The sequence below is a fragment of the Salvelinus alpinus genome, chromosome 28 (genome assembly GCF_045679555.1).
Source record: "Salvelinus alpinus chromosome 28, SLU_Salpinus.1, whole genome shotgun sequence".
In the NCBI taxonomy this organism is placed as follows: Eukaryota; Metazoa; Chordata; class Actinopteri; order Salmoniformes; family Salmonidae; genus Salvelinus; species Salvelinus alpinus.
The window spans coordinates 5,011,415-5,032,373 of record NC_092113.1 but is presented as its reverse complement, the minus strand read 5'-3'; the positions used below and the strand labels follow the sequence as shown (position 1 = coordinate 5,032,373).

General features: G+C 41.9%; 1 protein-coding gene across 1 annotated transcript; it reads left to right on the top strand.

Moving 5' to 3' along the window:
* The first annotated feature begins 8,012 nt into the window (after nt 1-8,012).
* On the top strand, nt 8,013-10,447 carry LOC139556983 (potassium channel subfamily K member 15-like). Its single transcript, XM_071371217.1, has 2 exons — nt 8,013-8,708; nt 9,019-10,447. The coding sequence occupies exons 1-2, from the start codon at nt 8,426-8,428 to the stop codon at nt 10,041-10,043; spliced, it is 1,308 nt and encodes a 435-aa protein (XP_071227318.1). The 5' UTR covers nt 8,013-8,425; the 3' UTR covers nt 10,044-10,447.
* The last annotated feature ends 10,512 nt before the right edge of the window (nt 10,448-20,959 follow it).

Genomic DNA, 20,959 nt, shown 5'->3' with positions numbered 1-20,959 from the left:
GAATGGCCGCTGGTTTGGGTTGCTATTTTTGGTCCCAGTTACTGTGGAAACTGCAGGGCTGTGCCAGCACCCAGCATTTGGTGTTCATTTCACAGTTGCTGCTGCAGCTGAATCATATTGGATGGATTCAGGGCTGATTCAGTTATTTTTATTTAACTAGGCAAGTCAGTTATTTACAAATTATTATTTACAATGACGGCCTATCCCGGGCAACACTGGGCCAATTGTGTGCTGCCCTATGGGACTACAAATCAGTTGGATGTGATACAGCCTGGATTTGAACCAGAGACTATAGTGACACCTCTTGTACTGAGATGCAGTGCCTTTGACCACCGCGCCACTCGGGAGCACTAAACATGCACTGTACTGTAGGTGTCCACCATTCAGTTGCTACAGCTAAAACCCCCACCGTCAATTCAACATCTGGTTTTGATTTATATGTGAATTCAATGTAAAATCAACAACAAATGTCACCATGTCATTGGATTTACGTAAAAACTTGCCCTTACGTTTATGACTTTTTGCAAATCAAATCAGTTTCCCACGTTGATTCAATGTCATCGCATAGATTTTTTTAGGTTGAAATGACATGGAAACAACGTTGATCTCATTAGAAAACAACAGTGATAGTGAGTTGACTGGTTTATGTCAAGGGGAAGATGTCACAGGGTTGGCCTGGTCAACAGAAAAATGGGTGTGTAAATTGTAAATTTTTTAAATAAATGGGTTTATAAGATTTTTTTGGTTTGTTGAAGTTGCTTTTTCTGATTACAAGCATGTGTGTCATCAAAGTACTGGCCTCACCATTGTAGCGCCCTCTGGTGAGTGCTGTGATGGAGAATAGGGGCAGCAGGGGGAGTGTTGTTGAGGGGCTTGGTGTTGATGGAGAATAGTCAATCAGGGAATACGCTGTAAAGAGAGAAGCTTTTAACACTACTGTTACCTGTCAGAATCGATGTGCTAATGGCCCTCGGCAATCTGTAGTATCAAGTCAAAAGAGACCATAATCTGTAACTCGCTCTAATCACACACACACACACACACACACACACACACACACACACACACACACACACACACACACACACACACACACACACACACACACACACACACACACACACACACACACACACACACACACACACACACAGTACCTGAGTTTGAATATACACATACTTACTTAAGCCCTGTTCACACCTCAGGCTGTAACCCTTTGAGAAACATACCTGTACTTTTGTGTTTTAGTTGCTGTGTAGCAATGGCATGATGATCAAATACTATGAGGGAGAAGCTTTTTGCTCCTCTTGAATAACAACTCCTTGGAAGGGTTTGGCTTTCTAACAACAACTTGAAATACCACCAGATCTATTTCAAAGTAATTGCAAGTGTTAGATGAAGCAGGTGTCACTATCATCTACCTACCAGTTTATCCACTGCTTGGATAGTATTTACTGTACATGAGGTGCGGGGCTTAATCTATAAATCTCCTGGTCTCCAAGGCAGCCAGCGCATATTGATTGGGATCAAACAGAGATACATTTCTTAAAAGCAAACCGTCAAAGAACAGTGCAAAATTTTTTTATTTCAGTAATGTATGAACAGTTGCTTTATCCCTTCTGCTTAAGTCACACACACACACACACACACACACACACACACACACACACACACACACACACACACACACACACACACACACACACACACACACACAGAGAGATAATGTCACGCTCATTGGTCCCTCTGTGTATTTAGATAAAAATAACTCCATTATGAGAAACTGACATAAAAAGAAAGCATTATTCTCAGTTGTCCTGCTGTTAGATGGCCACAGATATGCTTGGGAAGCTTTGTTCAAATGCTCAGTTTCCCTTTGAGGTACCTGTCCGTGGTACAATGTGTACGTGTGTCACATCCAATCAACTGTAGAACAGGAACCTCACTGCTGTGTGTGTGTGTGTAGTCTGGTACGCTATCTTTAATACACTAAGAAATCAAAGTCACACAACAACAGAGACCTTGTGATGTCATGCTCATATTAGCCAGCGAACCTAATCAGTGACATCACTGAAAAACGTCAGGTATAAAAATATGGTCATTATGGAGATGGGTGATCAAAGGAGAGTACAATCCAAGCCAATGTGAATCAGGTCAGGCCTTGGTCTGGGGAACTGGAAAACCTGTGATCACATCATGGATGATCTCATAGCTACAAAAATCACACTGTCCCTCGCTTTCTCTCATAAACAGACACATATGCGCATGCACGCACGCACACACACACACTTTTCTTTTGAAATGATCCCAGTACAATAATCTCTTTACCTAAGTTCCCTCTGAATTAAAGCAGAGTTAACACGGGGACAGGGGGACTAATTAAGGTTAGTATTCCTACATTCCTTCAAAGTCTTTATGTCTAAACTTTGGCAGACATAGCCAAGCCAAGCTGTGCAGTGTGCCTGAATGAAGTGCACTAACACATAAAGCCATTGGCATGCCTCTGCCACCCGTTTATGTGACACTTTATTTGCTCTCTCTCTCTCTCTCTCTCTCTCTCTCTCTCTCTCTCTCTCTCTCTCTCTCTCTCTCTCTCTCTCTCTCTCTCTCTCTCTCTCTCTCTCTCTCTCTCTCTCTCTCTCTCTCTCTCTCTCTCTCTCTCTCTCTCTCTCTCTCTCTCTCTCTCTCTCTCTCTCTCTCTCTCTCTCTCTCTCTCTCTCTCTCTCTCTCTCTCTCTCTCTCTCTCTCTCTCTCTCTCTCTCTCTCTCTCTCTCTCTCTCTCTCTCTCTCTCTCTCTCTCTCTCTCTCTCTCTCTCTCTCTCTCTCTCTCTCTCTCTCGACATCTACTATAGGTGCTTGGTTAACAAACTCTCACAGTCTCCCTCTTTACCTTTTCACCTGGCTGGATGTCAGTAGATATATCCCTTGTCTAATCCCTTTCCCTACTTTGGTCTTGTCTCATGACATCCTTTTCTTATTCTCTCTGTTCCTCTCATCTCCCTGCATGGCTCCTCGCTCCCCAGTTTATTTATTTCCTAAAGTTTGACTTATCCCAAGGAGCTTAATTTATTCTAAGCTCTCCTCCGCTGTGCCACATTTACATTTCATTTCCAGGAGTTGATGATGGATAAGCTTTGCTGGGTAGAGAAGGATGCCTCCAGGCTCACAGCCCTCTTTTCACTGCCCGACGCCTCGTCCTCTTATCTTGAGAAAGGTGTGACGGCGCAGCGATTCACCACGTCGCCACAGACTTTAAAGACCGCTGTCTGAAGTGGCTTGGGGGAGAGATTGGAGAATATTATTAGATTTGAAAGAGAAGATATCTGGTGTCACCTTTGAAAAGGATGAATCTATCAACAGCCTTCAGACTGTGTCTGTTATGGATGTGTGGGAGAATAATAATTTGTTGAAAAAGGTTGACACCTGCTCTACACATTCATCAGCGCTGGGATTCTAGGTTCCAGTTTTCAGGTGTAAAAGACATTAAACAGAGAGGCAACATCTTCAGGGTAAAGTGGTGCCAACTGAGTGGTGCCAACTGAGTGGTGCCAACTGGGTGGAAGGATGAAGCAGACTTTATGTTACCATTTTCAAGCCCTGTCAAATGCAACAAATATTTGCTGTGATGTTTCAGACATGTTTATGAACTCAAGGTCAACACTGTTTGTGCTGTCACAGTGAGGCCTGATGCGCATCACACATTGTTTTAAAGAGCAGATATTTCACACAGTTTGTTTACAATGTTTTCGATGGAGTGTCTCTTTTTCTAACGACACTTTGATCCCATGTACCTGCCCCTTTTCCTCCCTCCCTCACTACTACCTTGGTGAATAGATGAAATCCCTAGCTTACTCCGCTACAGCTCCCTCCCTGACACCAGCAGCCACAGAGAAGGAGAGAGAAAGGCATAGGGGAATCGACGGGTTGCTGTTAGCGCCGCAAGGCGCTTCTGTTATCACTGGAGATGTAATTGATTTGGTCTGAGCCGCTTTGAATTACAACTGGGACACAAGCGCGCTGCCTCAGCCACTTAACACCGAGTAACGCAACGCAACGACACAAACAATACAGCTGCAATACTCTGACGCTGCTTGTTTCAGTAGAGAATGTTCTAACGCTCAACTCTTTTCCCCCTCATTTCACTGTTAATATTTCCCTTTTCCTACCAAAATATGTAATTCTTAGTGGAGGGGGGGGATTTGAGTTCAGCTCAAGCAGTTTTGTTGCTCGGTGGGATGGATGTCATTGTGGTTTGGATAAATAAAGCCCTGATCAAGCCTGTGGTGCTGGTCTGAGTTACTATAGCAACCGCTATCACCTGTAGGTTTCCAGTCACTGAGCAAACACACACGCACACATGTAATAATGGATATAGCCTAATTAAAATATGAACGGGTAACATTTTGGTACAGTGGCCCTTGTATCTCAAAATGTCTTGCAACTCATCTGAAAAAAAAAATCTAAAATACAAAAATCACCATCACCAACTCCCATACAGTCATAACATGTAAGAATACTTACCACATTCACTGTCTCAGAGGAGAATAGAGGAATGACTGAGGCAATTTGATACTGGGGATGATTGTGTGGCTTTGGTAGGGATTTCAGGAGTGATGGTGGAAAATGGAAATGGCCTCAGATAGGCTTGGCTGAGCTCTATGATAGTCTCTCAACTGTCATGATTCTGCGCTTTATTGCCAAATAAACCCTTTATTCAACTGAAAGCATGAAGTCAAACCTGTTCATCTCTAGGCTAAATCACAACCATAACATCTGTGCCCATTTAATAAAATGTGCTTATCACATATTAAACTAATGAAATGAAACCTTTTGGCACATAAGCTGAAGATCTGGAATAACTGCACAAAAAGACCAAGCATGTTGCCTGGAACAAAATTATAGAGCATCTGGCTTTTTGAAGATTTTTCCAGGAATAAACACAGCATGTGTTTTAATTTGTCTCTGCTGGAGCTGCGAGCGTGGGAAGGGAGGGATCACTGGGCTATAAAACATATCAAAACGGCACAGGGATGTTCATTCTGTTGCCCTGGTGACTGAACTGAATATAGGCCTATTGCGTTTCTAGTATAGTAGCAGAGCTATAGAAATCAATGAGAAAAGTAACACACTGCTGCTAATGAACAGTGTAAGCTAGTTATCGTACTTGAATAGCCCGCAAGTACAATATTTTTACTCTGGCCATTGGTGACGGTGAAGTTTAGCCTACAACAGTCACTCTAATAGGGGCCAGTGCACATACGTTCTAATTTGGATTGAATCTAAACTAGCAATACTTGGAACATGGTCACTGGTTCCATAGCCTATTTGGTTTACAGGCTGCTACACCTCCGATTTAATTTATGGTCTATAAATCGCAGTGGCAGTCTCCTAAAGACGCGGGCGTCACATCGATCCACCGGGTAGGCCATTAAGTGGGCCTCTTTAAGAATCATCTGAGCTAGCACCACCGGTCATCACTTGGAATAATACATTAACGGAGTAGCCACTGAGTCCCGCGCACACGCTTCACAAATCAAGGCAATCAAAGCAGTGCAAACGGAAAAGACCGGAGCCTCTCTTTATCTCCCTGGGATGGGAGTTGTAGATTCATTTACGCGTTGGGTATTTATAGACATAGGCATATGCTATGGATAAGACAGGAGTGCCACGTTGCATATACAATCAAGGCGGCACAGGTGTGTCAGATTAATTTGAGGTTTGTAAAAATCTAATTCTTAAATGGATTAAGGTCACTTATTTGACGTTCAGAAATGTTTTGCTGTGTTTGCAAGAAAATCATGACTTATCTTAGACCACTTGGGATATGAAATGTGTTATTTTGGGAGTCATTTGGTTTAGACGAGACTAAGTTCCAATGCGCAGCCTCGGTCAGACCGCCTATGCACGCCTCCACTAGTTGCTGTCCTTGGTGCTGAATGCTTTCATTCGGAGATTCAGCACTCTGTCAATATTGAGTGAGAGAGAGTGCTCATTACCATGCTTTTTCGCTTTCCGTGGGCGCTCAGAGATTTATGTTACAATTTCTTATCTGTGGGTTTCTAGGGTTGTGTTGGGACACAGAGAAACTTGTTGAATGTGGGTAGGCTTGGATACTCCAACAGAAAACCAGGCTGCATATATATACAGTACAAGTCAAAAGTGTGGACACACAAACTCATTCAAGGGTTTTGCTTTATTTTTTGGCTATTTTCTACATTGTAGAATAACAGTGAAGACATCAACACTATGAAATAACACATACTACATATCATGTAGCAACCAAAAAAGCGTTAAACAAATCAAAATATGATTCTTCAAAGAAGCCACCCTTTGCCTTGATGACAGCTTTGCACACTCTTGGCATTCTCTCAAACAGCTTCACCTGGAATGCCTTTCCAACAGTCTTGAAGGAGTTCCCACATATGCTGAGCACTTGTTGGCTGCTTTTCCTTCACTCTGCAGTCCAACTCATCCCAAAACACTTCAATTGGTTTGAGGTTGGGTGATGTGGAGGCCAGGTCATCTGATGCAGCACTCCATGACTCTCCTACTTGGTCAAATAGCCCTTACACAGCCTGGAGGTGTGTTGGGTCATTGTTCTGTTGAAAAACAAGTGATAATCCCACTAAGCGCAAACCAGATGGGATGGCGTATCGCTGCAGAATGCTGTGGTAGCCATGTTGGTGTGCCTTGAATTCTAAATAAATCACTGACAGTGTCACCAGCAAAGCATCCCCACACTATCACACCTCCTCCTCCATGCTTCACGGTGGGAACCACACATACGGAGATCATCCGTTCACCTACTCGGCGTCTCACAAAGACACGGCGGTTGGAAACAAAAATCTCAAATTTGGACTCATCAGACCAAAGGACAGATTTCCACCGGTCTTATGTCCATTGCTTGTGTTTCTTGGCCCAAGCAAGTCTCTTCTTCTTATTGGTGTCCTTAAGTAGTGGTTTCTTTGTAGCAATTCGACTATGAAGGCCTGATTCAAGCAATCTCCTCTGAAAAGTGGATGTTGAGATGTGTCTGTTACTTGAACTCTGTGAAACATTTATTTGGGCTGCAATTTCTGAACCTGGTAACTCTAATGAACTTATCCTCTGCAGCAGAGGTAACTCTGGGCCTTTCTTTCCTATGGCGGTCCTCATGAGAGCCAGTTTCATCATCGCTCTTGATGGTTTTTGCAATGGCACTTGTAGAAACTTTAAGTTTTTAAATGTTTTATGGATTGACTGACCTTCACGTCTTAAAGTAATGATGGACTGTCGTTTCTCTTTGCTTATTTTAGCTGTTCTTGCCATAATATGGACTTGGTCTTTTACCAAATAGGGCTATCTTCTGTATACCCCCACTACCTTGTCACAACACAACTGATTGGCTCAAGTGCATTAATCCTTGTGTTGTTTTAAGGGAAGCTGGTTGAGAGAATGCCACGAGTGTGCAAAGCTGTCAACAAGGTAAAGGGTGGCTACTTTGAAAAATCTCACATAGAAAATATATTTTGATTTGTTAAACTCTTTTTTGGTTACTACATGATTCCATATGTGTTATTTCATAGCTTTGATGTCTTCACTATTATTATGCAATGTAGTAAAAATAAAGAAAAACCCTTGAATGAGTAGGTGTGTCCAAACTTTGGATTGGTATGTATATATATTTAAACCAATCAAACTTGATTTATATAGCACATTTCTTACAACAAATGCATTTCGAGGTGCTTAATAAATAAATTAATAAAAGGTGAGAAAAATTCAACTCAACGTTTCTATGCAAATATAAAATCAATAGGCTATATACTTGAATAAAAATTAAGAATTAAGAAATACATTAAAATAGTAAAACAATAATAAAATAACAGTGGATATAATCGGTATTTTGTTTTGTAAATGTATAGGCCTATATATGTTTTTTGATAAGAGGCAACAGTATGCATTTTGCATGAGAATGAAGTCAAACATTTTCAAATGTAGTCTATAGCCTCTCCATATCACGGCATGCACAACGCTGGAGAAATTTATATTTTGGACAGAATCTCAAAAATCTCGCGAGCATTGATTCTCTCTAAACGTTCTACAATATGCAAAGAATACAAATTATGATTGAGAAACTGCTGGAAAATGTTGGGAATATTTTAGATGTCATTGACAGCAATGCACAGTGAATCCACGTAGCCTAGCCTTAGGACTTGGCGTGCATTTTGTTTGAAGGGGAAAAGAACACAACGTACTGTACATTACATTACATTCACTTTCTCTCTTATCTGTTTGCGCGTCCTTCCAACACCACTGCTGCTGGATTCTACGCAACAGCCAGAGGGGGCGAAAGAGGTGGACGACAGTGAGCACCACTACCACCTGTAAGGGTGCGTCTGCTCTCTCAGAGATCCGGCTGAGTGTTTCGGCTCCGAGGGCTTGAAAGATGAAGAAGCAGAATGTGCGGACCCTCTCTCTCATCCTCTGCATGTTTTCCTACCTGCTGGTGGGAGCCGCGGTGTTCGACGCGCTTGAATCAGAGACGGAGAGCTCCCGCCGACGCATCCTGGAGCTGAAGCGCACCGAGATGAAGAAGAAGTACCGGTTGTCCGAGGACGACTACCGGCAGATCGAGCAGGTGGTGCTGCAAGCGGAGCCCCACCACGCCGGGAGACAGTGGAAATTCGCCGGGTCTTTCTACTTTGCCATCACGGTCATCACCACCATTGGCAAGTTTTGCTTGCTTCAACTACTTTTGTTATGTCTGAGTGTGTTGCAGGTGTCAGGAAATGGTTTTCTAAATACAGTGTCTGCAGTGTTCTGCATAGGTGAATAGCCTACTGTGCAGAAGTTAGGGATGTTCAATTTGCATTGCAGGTAGCCAATGGCCTATTTTAAAGTGTAATTTAATAAATTGAACAGAATACTGTAGTATGTACTTCCTTATTCTCTGCATTCCTTAGCCATTGGCTTCAAAAGCCCCAGTATTGGTCTACAATCACCTACAGTAAAGAGTAACTGTGGCATCTATCTCCACAGGTTATGGCCATGCAGCTCCAGGCACAGATGCTGGGAAGGTCTTTTGCATGTTCTATGCTGTGCTGGGCATCCCTCTTACCCTGGTCATGTTCCAGAGCCTGGGCGAGAGGATGAACACGTTCGTCCGCTACCTCCTGCGCAGGGCCAAGCAGTGCCTGGGGTTACGGAGGACTGAGGTGTCCATGGAGAACATGGTCTCGGTGGGCTTCCTGTCCTGCATCGGCACTCTGTGTGTCGGGGCAGCAGCCTTCTCCCACTACGAGGGCTGGACCTTCTTCCACGCCTACTACTACTGCTTTATCACGCTCACCACCATTGGGTTTGGGGACTTTGTGGCCCTGCAGAAGAAGGAGGACCTCCAGGAGAAGACGCCCTATGTGGCCTTCAGCTTCATGTACATCCTGGTGGGGTTGACAGTGATCGGAGCCTTCCTCAACCTGGTGGTGCTGCGCTTCCTCACCATGAACACAGAGGACGAGAGGAGGGACGCCCAGGAGAGGGCCTCCATCAAGAGGGAGAGGGGCCTGCAGACCATGGGGCTCCATGGAGGAGAAGGAGGAGGACCAGAGCAGGGCAGAGGAGAGCTTAGGGTCAGGGGGAGGGACAGGATGGGGCAGAGCCGCAGTCACAGCAACCTTTTCCGGCCCATGGAGGAGGGCACCAGCCGCACTAACCTCATCACCTCCCCAGTGGAGGAGCAGAAGGAGAGGGACAGGGCCAGGGGAGCACCCTGCAAACAGAGGCTGCACTTACAGCTGCATGGCACAGGCAGACTAAGGACAGAGTCCCCCCTGGGCTCCCTGTGCTCCTGTATGTGCTACCGTCTGGGGGTGTGTGACAGCCCCTTGCCTTCCCGCAGCGAGCACCACGGGTGTAACATTAACTCTGTCTCCTACAGCTCCATCTCCTACAGGACCCAAGGCTGCTCCCCCAGGGACAACACAGGACTCTCGTCCCCAGGGAACACACTCTCGCCTCGGCACAGCTTCAAGGAGTACCCCCACTCCCGGAGGAAGTCAGTGTAGCACCACGTTGGGACAGAATCTTTGTTTGTACAGGTTGGATTAATATAGTATTTCATACATATATTTTGAATACACTACAGAGACAAAGTATTGTAGTACACTACAGATGCACACTCATTAGAGGATTCATTGTTGTAAATGATTGGCAGAGGCAATATAATCTGTTTTATCACAGGAATTTTAGAACCTATTTTCCCTGATTAGATGATTACAATGCTGTATTTCTACTAAGGAGTTAAGTTGTTCTTTCATTATAGCCACTGGAGATTTGTCTTGTGAATCAATTCACTTACCATTGTAATACTCTGTTAGTCTTTTGATTGTGCCCTAATAGTTCTTTCCCCTAGATAGTTTATGAGAATTATCTGCATTTTAGTTTTTGTTGTTGCATGCAAATAAGAGTGAGATGCTAAATGGCTTAAGATGTAAATGCACATGGCATGCACTTACCATTAAGTAATAATCGGTTAGTCTAGTGATTGTGCCCTAATAGTTCTTTCTCCTAGATAGTTTATGAGAATTATCTGCATTTTAGTTTTTGTAAGTAGCATGACACACACAGACGCGCACACACACGCGTCAACACGACACACACGACACGACAATCAACAAACACGATCACAGCGACACACATCACTACACACACACATCATCATCATTTCACACAGCACACACACACACACACACACACACACACACACACACACACACACACACACACACACACACACACACACACACACACACACACACACACACACACACACACACTGCCTTCAGAACATATTCACACCCCTTGACCTTTTTCAAACTGTTGTGGTGTTATAGCCTGAATTGAACCCAATAGCCCATAATGTCAAAGTCGAATAATGTTTTTTTTGTTGACATTTTTACAAATTAATAAAAAATGAAAAGCTGACCCCAAGTATTCAACCCCTTTGTTATGGCAAGCCTAAAGATGTTCAGGAGTAAAAATGTGCTTAGCATGTCAGATAATAAGTTGCATGGACTCAATAATAGGGTTTAACATGATTTTTTAATGACAACGTCATCTCTATACCCGACACATACAATTATCAAGCAGTGAATTTCAAACACAGATTCAACCAAAAAGACCAGGAAGGTTTTCCAATGTCTCGCAAAGAAGGGCACTTATTGGTAGATGGGTAAACATAAAAAAGCAGACATTGAATATCCCTTTGAGCATGGTGAAGTCATTAATTACACTTTGGATGATGTATCAATACACACAGTCATTACAAAGATACAGGCGTCCTTCCTAACTCAGTTGCCGGAGAGGAAGGAAACTGCTCAGACATTTCACCATGAGGTCAACAGTTACAGAGTTTCATGGCTGTGATAGGATAACACTGAGGATGGCTCAACAACATTGCAGTTACTCCACAATACTAACCTAAATGAGCGAGTGAAAAGAAGGAAGCTTGTACAGAACAAAAATATTCCAAAACATGCATCCTGTTTGCAACACGGCACTAAAGCAATACTGCAAAAATGTGTCAAAGCCATTAACTTTTTGTCCTGAATACAAACTTATGTTTGGGGCAAATCCAATACAACACATTACTGAGTACCACTCTCCATATTTTCAAGCATAATGGTGGCTGCATCATGTTATGGGTATGCTTGTAATCATTAATGGATTGGGGAGTTTTTCAGGATAAAAAAGACACAGAATGGAATTTAGCACAGGCAAAATCCTAGAGGAAAACCTTGTTCAGACCATTTCCACCAGAAACTGTGAGATTTATTCACCTTTCAGCAGGACAATAACCTAAAGCACAAGGCAAAATCTACACTGGAGTTGCTTACCAAGAAGACAGTGAATGTTCCTAAGAGTCCAAGTTACAGTTTTTACCTAAATCTGCTTGAAAAGATATGGCAAGACCTGAAAATGATTGTCTAGCAATGATCAACAACCAATTTGACAGACCTCGAAGATTTTTGAAAATAATAGTGGGCAAATTTTGCACAATCCAGGTGTGGAAATCTCTTAGGGACTTACCCAGAAAGACTCACAGCTGTAACCACTGCCAAAGGTGATTCTAACATGTATTGACTCAAGGGGTTGAATACTTATTTAATCAAGATATATTAGTGTTTTATTTTTGATAAATTCTTTACAGATGTTAGTATTTTGTGTAGATTGTTGACAGTTTTTTCATTATCTCCATTTTAATCCCACTTTGTAACACAACAAAATGTGGAATATTTTCTGAAGGCACTGTACACACATACATAATGAGTAAAGCAGGTTCTCAGCATGTTGGAAGCTGCGATTCTGAGGAAAGTACATATTGCATGCTTTCAATGGAATTATGGAATCATGTTTTAATGAGAAGGACATTAATAGATAGGAACACGTATATGGCAGAGATGGCCTTTAATGAACCATATCAATGACATGAATAAATCATTGTATTACTCGTCCTTACAGTAGGAGGTTAAAAACAGCCCTGCATACATTTCCCTGCGCTCTAGCACAGTACAGAGACAATGCCTATAAGGCTATGTGTTCATTTACATTTTATGGATGTAACACTGCCTGATATGTAGCAAAACCTTTCAGAAATCTTTAGGCCTATTTACTTCCATGCTCCATGGGCATTTTAAAATATGTATCAGATTTGGTTTCAACCTCTTAAAGTTCTGATGCTGACAAAATATTAAAAGGTGAGAAGGGACCATAAACAAATGACAGAATGGTTATTTACCCCCCCCCCCCCAATCTCTGAACATTGCTGTATAATATACTCTATAATTAGGTGTCCCTCATGTCTAATAGAGATGACATGTTCCCTGAACCAACACTGAGGTGGACCGGCTGCTCATGCGAAGTTTCAGTAAGTGTTTGTCTGTCAGTTCGTTTTTTCCATTACTGGGTCACCTGATTCCCCTTGGCTCTGTTTCAGGTCGTTTTATATTTATAATTTCATTGTATATAGTACAGAAATTGTATAGAAATAGATGTAATGTATATTTTCCTGGATGGCCCCTATTTTCTGCCTGATAGACCAGTTGTTGAGAGCCTGCTATAGGCAGTCTTACTAATCACTCTGTAGTGAATGCAGGGGGCAAGGGGTATCACATACTAGGCCTCAAAGGAAAGTCTAGTTATGACATTTTAATTCTGAAGATTCCCATTAAGAAAGATGTGGTTTGAACTGGGTAATATGATTTTGGGGCGGCAGGGTAGCCTAGTGGTTTTAAAGCATTGGACTAGTAACCGAAAGGTTTGCTGTTCAAATCCCTGAGCTGACAAAGTACAAATCTGTCGTTCTGCCCCTGAACAGGCAGTTAACCCACTGTTCCTAGGCCGTCATTGAAAATAAGAATTTGTTCTTAACTGACTTGCCTAGTTAAATAAAGGGAAAATAAAAATTCACACTCATTCATGCCAGTAGCAGAGCCAAACATTGATTGGTGGGTGGGCCTGTAGAAATGTGGGTGGCGCTCGGTGCCTTTTAGAATTAGTTAGGACGTAAATGTTTTCATGAGCATGGACATATTTCCATTTAATGTAACATCTAACACGATACAATCACGCAGTACAGTGTACAGTGTACAGCAAGCAGTTTAGCAGCTACAAGGTGGGCCCCGGTGGCAATAAATTAATAAAACTGAAAGCTTGCCTTGACATGGAAGAGTTCCAGTGTTGTATAGCATTAGCCAACTAGCTAATATAAATACACATTTTCTCTGTTGGAGTAAGCTAAATTAGCAAGCGTCTTTAGCTAGCTAAGTAAGTGAAAGTAAAAGCGAAAAAAATACATAAAAATATCTCTCTCTGCTGCTTCTCCTTAATTTTTGAAAAATGTAATTTGTTCAAAACGATTCAACTATTGTCTTTCTCTCTCGTTGTGTTAACAACTCACCACATTTTATGCACTGCAGTGCTAGCAGTGCTATGCTTTCAGTACTAGATTAATTCTCTGATCCTTTGATTGGGCTGACAACATGTCCGTTCATGCTGCAAGAGCTCTGATAGGTTGGAGGATGTCCCCCGGGAACTTGTAATTACTGTGTAAGTCTATGGAAGGGGATGAGAACCATGAACCTCCTAGGTTTTGTATTGAAGTCAATGTACTCAGAGGAGGACCGAAAATAGCTGTCATCCGGCTACACCATGGTGCTAACCCAGAGAGTGCTGTTGAGGCTACTGTAAACGTTCATTGTAAAACAGTTTGTTTTAATCAGTTATTTGGTCATGTGAATATATTTAATACAGTTTTGCCTAAAAATTCTAACTTTTTCAATGTTTCACAAATTTTTCTTTTTCTGAGAGGATGGTCCTCCCCTTCCTTCTCTTAGGAGCCTCCACTAAATTCTCAGATTTTCCATGGTGCAGAGAGGAAAATGTGCAGTTTTATAGCTAATCTCATGCTATTCTACACACTTTGCCATGAGGCTGAGAGAAAATGTTGAATTTTAAAACGAATTAAAAGCTAAAATATACACTGAGTATACCAATCATTAGGAACATCTTCGACACCTACAAGGTGTTGAAAGTGTTCCACAGGGATGCTGGCCCATGTTCACTACAATGCTTCCCACAGTTGTGCCAAGTTGTCTGGATGTCCTTTGGACGGTGGACCATTCTTGATACACACGGGAAACGGTTTAGCTTGAAAAACCAGCAGCATTGCAGTTTTTGACACAAACGAGTGCACCTGGCACCTACTACCATACCCTGTTCAAAGGCACATAAATAGTTTTCACCCTCTGAATGGCACACATACACAATCCATGTCTCAGTTGTCTCAAGGCTTAAAAATCATTCCTCTTCATCTACATTGATTGAAGTGGATTTAACAAGTGACATCAATAAGGGATCATGGCTTTCACTTGGTCAGTCTATGTCATGGAAAGAGCAGGTGTTGTTAATGTTTTGTATACTCAGTGTAGGAGCGTTGACTGTGATAAAGGCACTGTATAATGAGCCGTCTTGTTTGCTAAGTGAACAAATGAAGTAGACAGTGGCATGGTGCATATAGCCATAGAAGCACTGTGACATGCCTCAATGTGGTCGTATTCATTGTTTATTGGGGGTGGGGCTTTCAGTTCCTTATTTTTGGTCACCCATCCCATGAGAGTGAATGTCATTCCAGGTCATCTGAATGTAATTTCAGTTCACTGCTTGCTTTAAAATGCATCTGATTGTGTTTGCATGTTTAGGTAAAAATAAAAATAATGTCCCGTTTGCAGAGGTTGGTAGAGTGCTGAAAATCTCTAAATTACTCTTACTTAGATTGTAATTTACTCAAATAAAAAACTACTTGAGAAAGAGTAAAGAAAAGTATCCGGTCGGAAAACTACTTTAGTACTAGTTACAAATTTAGTTTCGTAATTTTTTACACCTAATGGTAAACTGTGATAGCAAACCAAAATAACAGGGGAGTTTGGAGTTTAGCCAGAGTGAAATTCTCACGCTCCAAGGAGAGAACAAGGCACTCACAGCCAAGGTAAAAATCCACGATTCCAACATGGATCGTCTACTCAGGGAAAACAGGGTGATGAAGGAGGTGCTACTAGACATACAAAGTCGTAGCATGCGTGAAAATATTTTTTTTTCCTGGGATTCCTGAGGACGCATCCAATAATCCAGAGGGGGCAATCAGAGAATTCATGCAATCCGCCTTGAAACTTCTTATAGAGACTATCCACCGAGTACACAGACTTGGAGCTCGGAGTGACAAGACCAAGGGTCCCCGACCGATCATCGCAAAAATTGAGCACTACCAACAAAAGGAGCTGATCAAAAGCAGGGGAAGGGAGCTTAAAGGGACCAAATTTAGTCGCAATGACCAATTTCCAAGGGAGATAAACTAACGTTGTAAGAGACTGTATCCGGCACAGAGGCAACAGAGGGAGAAGGGTAAGCGTGCCTTTCTCTTTGTGGACAAACTCTTTATAGATTGACAGCTATTCCGAGAGAGCTCCATAACACCATGGCTGTACTAAATTCTACAGGGACTTCGGGTTATGAAAAAAAGAAAGTATGAGAACTGTAAAAATATCTGAACACTATGAAGTGGATGTGAACACACACGTACTCAATTACATGCTCGCTTACACATACACATACACACCTGATCTCGTTCTCTTCCCTCACTCTCTCACTCTCTCTTTCTCTATTTTCTCTTCTCTCCCTCTCTCACCTCTCTCGCTATTGTCGAGAACTGTTTTATAATCTAATATGTTTCTTGTTTGTCACTCTTTTTTATGTATTTGTCTACATGTTTATACAGTTGAAGTCGGAAGTTTACATACACTTAGGTTGGAATCATTAAAACTCGTTTTTCAACCACTCCACAAATTACTCGTTCAAAAACTATAGTTTTGGCAAGTCGGTTAGGATATCTACTTCGTGCATGACACAATTACTTTTTCCAACAATTGTTTACAGACAGATAATTTCAATTATAATTCACTGTATCACAATTCCAGTGGGTCAGAAGTTTACATACACTAAGTTGACTGTGCCCTTAAACAGCTTGCAAAATTCCAGAAAATGAAGTAATGGCTTTAGAAGCTTCTGATAGGCTAATTGACATCATTTGAGTCAATTGGAGGTGTATCTGTGGATGTATTTCAAGGCCTACCTTCAAACTCAGTGCCTCTTTGCTTGACATCATGGGAAAATCAAAACAAATCAGCCGAGAGCTCAGAAAAAAAACTGTAGACCTCCACAAGTCTGGTTCATCCTTGGGAGCAATTTCCAAATATCTGAAGGTACCACGTTCATCTGTACAAACAATTGTATGCAACTATAAACACCATGGGACCACGCAGCCGTTATACCGCTCAGGAAGGAGACGCGTTCTGTCTCCTAGAGATGAACGTATTTTGGTGCGAAAAGTGCAAATCAATCCCAGAACAACAGCAAAGCACCTTGTGAAGATGCTGGAGGAAACAGGTACAAAAGTATCTATATCCACAGTAAAACGAGTCCTATATCGACATAAAAAGGCCTGAAAGGCCGCTCAGCAAGGAAGAAGCCACTGCTCCAAAACCGCCATAAAAAAGCCAGACTATGGTTTGCAACTGCACATGGGGACAAAGATCGTACTTTTTGGAGAAATGTCCTCTGGTCTGATGAAACAAAAATAGAACTCTTTGGCCATAATGACCATTGTTATGTTTGGAGGAAAAAGGGGGACGCTTGCAAGCCGAAGAACACCATCCCAACCGTGAAGCACGGGGGTGGCAGCATCATATTCTGGGGGTGCTTTGCTGCAGGAGGTACTGGTGCTCTTCACAAAATAGATGGCATCATGAGGAAGGAAAATTATGTGGATATATTGAAGCAACATCTCAAGACATCAGTCAGGAAGTTAAAGCTTTGTCGCAAATGGGTTTTCCAAATAGACAATGACCCCAAGCATACTTCCAAAGTTGTGGCAAAATGGCTTAAGGACAACAAAGTCAAGGTATTGGAGTGGCCATCACAAAGCCCTGACCTCAATCCCATAGAAAATTTGTGGGCAGAACTGAAAAAGCGTGTGCGAGCAAGGAGGCTTACAAACCTGACTCAGTTACACTAGCTCTGTCAGGAGGAATGGGCCAAAATTCACCCAACTTATTGTGGGAAGCTTGTGGAAGGCTAACCGAAACGTTTGACCCAAGTTAAACAATTTAAAGGCAATGCTACCAAATACTAATTGAGTGTATGTAAACTTCTGACCCACTGGGAATGTGATGAAAGAAATAAAAGCTGAAATAAATAATTCTCTCTACTATCTCTCTTTTTCAAACAAGCATTACAGAGCTGGCTACAATTTCAATTTCATCCCCCTGAAAAGATAGACAAATATTACGGCTAAACTCAAATGTGCTGGTTGATAAAATACCTGTATTTATGGGAAAGATGTTTGAAAAGGGTATTTTGTTCTTAAATGATATTGTAAATTGGAATGGTAGAGTTATGTCCTTCATGGAGTTATCAGAATTGTACGGGAAGCTTTGCTCAATCCAAGAGTACAACCAATTGATTACAGCATTACGCCAAAAATGGAGGAGGCAGGTGGCAGCGGGAGGAGGTAGGGAACTGGTCTGTCTGTCCAATATAAAGGATCAAAACTGGCGGAGGAATAACATTTGCATAAATAGGAAAGTATATCAGTTTCATTTGAGGAACAGGATGTTGACAACTGTGCCATACAGATTGCAAAATAGTTGGGAAGAGATTTTTTGGATATACCGATTCCATGGTTGAGTTGATATATAAAACGACGCAAGATTCAAGACTTTGTGCTTTTCAGCTAAAATTATTATATAAAATTCTTGCCACCAAATTTTTTTTGAATATTTGGGGCATAAAATCATCGAAGCTCTGCAGATTTTGTTGTAAGGATACAGAATCAATAGACCATTTATTTTGATATTGCACTCAGTTAGCCTGTTTCTGGTCTCAGGCTCAGGAATGGCTGAAAATGCATAGCATTTATCTAAAATTGACCCTAGAAAAGAAATAGTACTGTTAGGAGATCTGGAGAGACCGTGTCAGTCAATTCCTAATATACAAGTACTCTTAGTAAAAGTATTTGTCTTCAACTCGCAATCTGTGGATTCTATTCGATTAGATAGATTGAAATTGTACGTTAAACATCACAGCATAGTTGAAAGATATATGTTGCGTAGAAATCCGAAGAGGGTGGCCAGCAGAGATAGGTTGGATGGGCTGAGGGAAGCTGAGGGTTGGGATGTGGAATTGGAGAACAAGTGGGAGTGGAGTTGCTGTGCGGGAGATAAAATTATGGTCAAAGATAAAAGTCAAAAATAAAGTCAAAATAAAACATAATAAAACGTAAGTTTGAATGACATTGAGGGGCAGTGTTTTTACAGCTAATGCCGGTTTGCCTGGGGCTGATGCCGTGCAGGTGTTTGTACACATGCATATACACACACTCTCATTCAAATACATGCATACACGGACACACACACATGTAGTAGTGTCAGACATGAACTCAAACATATACAGTTGGCATTGCTGATATGATTTGAGTTGTCCTTGATGTCCTTTGTTTTTTGTTGTTGATTTTTTTGCATTGCTCTTTGCTGTTTTTCTTCTGTCTTTAAATTTTTTCTCTTTAGTTCATTCTCTTGGTTGTTGGTGCATTGGGGGGTTCTTGGGGGTGGGGAATGGAATTAATAGATTTTTTTTTAATATACATTTTTTCAATTGGGGGGACTGTGGGAGGTGTCTCAGATGGTTGAGGGACAGCTATTGGGGAACTGTGGGGGGATCTTGGAGGGTTCGGTTTCACATTTTTTGACCTGGTGGGAGATCTGTCAACGTTCCCTTGAGCAGGGCATTGACCCTGGATGCATCTGTGTGTCACTCTGAATGGGAGTCTGTTGGATGACTGGTGTGGTGTAGTTGTTGAGCGGCTTCACTGCAAGTATATTGTATGTTTCGGATATTCAATAAATATTTTTTTAATATATTGAAAAAAAATAATATATAAATATCGTCACTATCAATCATGTTATTAGAGTATGCAAATCAGACCTTTCAGCATGGAATTAAACACCAAGGTATTTATTCAAGTAAGAATCATGTAAGTAATAAATAATCAAACAGTGCAGATATCAATTGCCATTGTTAACTCGATCATGTTTTTCCTGCCAAGGTAGGATTTACCCTCCATCCTCCTTCTATTCCGAACCTCTTCTTTCCACTTTGAAGGGTATTTTCATTTCTTGGCTGACCCATTCTCCTCCCCCTCGGTTGTGCTACTACAAAAAAACAAAAAACGTAAGTACATGTAACTACCCACCTCTACCTCTTTGGAACACTGAAAGTAGATAGCAAAAAATATATTTGTATTTTTTATTTGATCAATCGGATTGGGTGGGGCTGACTCCCCAATGGGTAGGCCCGAGCGCACCTATACCTACGCGGCTGACACACACACACACACACACACACACACACACACACACACACACACACACACACACACACACACACACACACACACACACACACACACACACACACACACACACACACACCAGTTCATCCTGGCACGAAAAGCACAATATGATACTTTAGTAAGATACCATATTAATGGTCTTGATGGCTTGTTGGCATGAGGGCCCTGCATATTGGTTATAGGTAACAGGAGTTTGCTTATTGCTCTTTTGATCTGCACAATTAACTACCGTGGTAGAATGAGATTGAGGCGTACAGATCATACAGTATTGACAATGGCTGCTTAATGGGCCAGCATGCTGCTGTCGCTGCTGAGAGCTATATTTTATCCATTTTTTTCCTGGAAACAGACCAGGATACTTCAAGTCCCACATAACTACCCCCAAAGTTTTATTTCCCTCCCATCTGCTGATCAATTAGAATGTTACTTTACATATAAATGTTAAACTGACTAGGTAATAGGGTGGAATGGTGATTTGGAATGAGTCGCCATCTGCTCTGGGTGCCTGGAGGAAGGCACAGGAACGACCAATCAGGTGATCTTCGAATAATGTACTCACTTTCACTCTCTATTACAGTGCTGCAGATAATTCCCTTGGCAACGGGTCTGCTCAGAGAGAGGGAAAGAGAGAAAAATAGAAAGCGAGAGAGAGAGAGAGAAAGAGAGAAAGCAAGATAGAGAGAGAGAGTGAGAAAAAGCAATGATCTCTGTGACAAGGGTGCCCTCCAGAGGCGTAAACCAACTGTCACTCCTACACTTTGCCTATAAAGACAACTTCCCAGATGTGCTATTGACTGAGACCGACCATTCATTCAGCTGGGCTAATCTATTCATTGTTTAACTGAACTGCCACTAGGCCTTCATTTCTGAAGTAATCCAAATCTCTACAGACTGATGTAGACATGTCAAGAAGACAATAAGGCCAACAGAGAGAGGATGGACTATTACACGCAGTCTAAA

Excerpts from the sequence above, each read along its gene's own strand:
- LOC139556983 (XM_071371217.1), top strand. The coding sequence starts at position 8,426 with ATGAAGAAGCAGAATGTGCGGACCCTCTCTCTCATCCTCTGCATGTTT. Across the intron at positions 8,709-9,018 it reads CACGGTCATCACCACCATTG|GTTATGGCCATGCAGCTCCA; the intron begins GCAAGTTTTGCT and ends CTATCTCCACAG.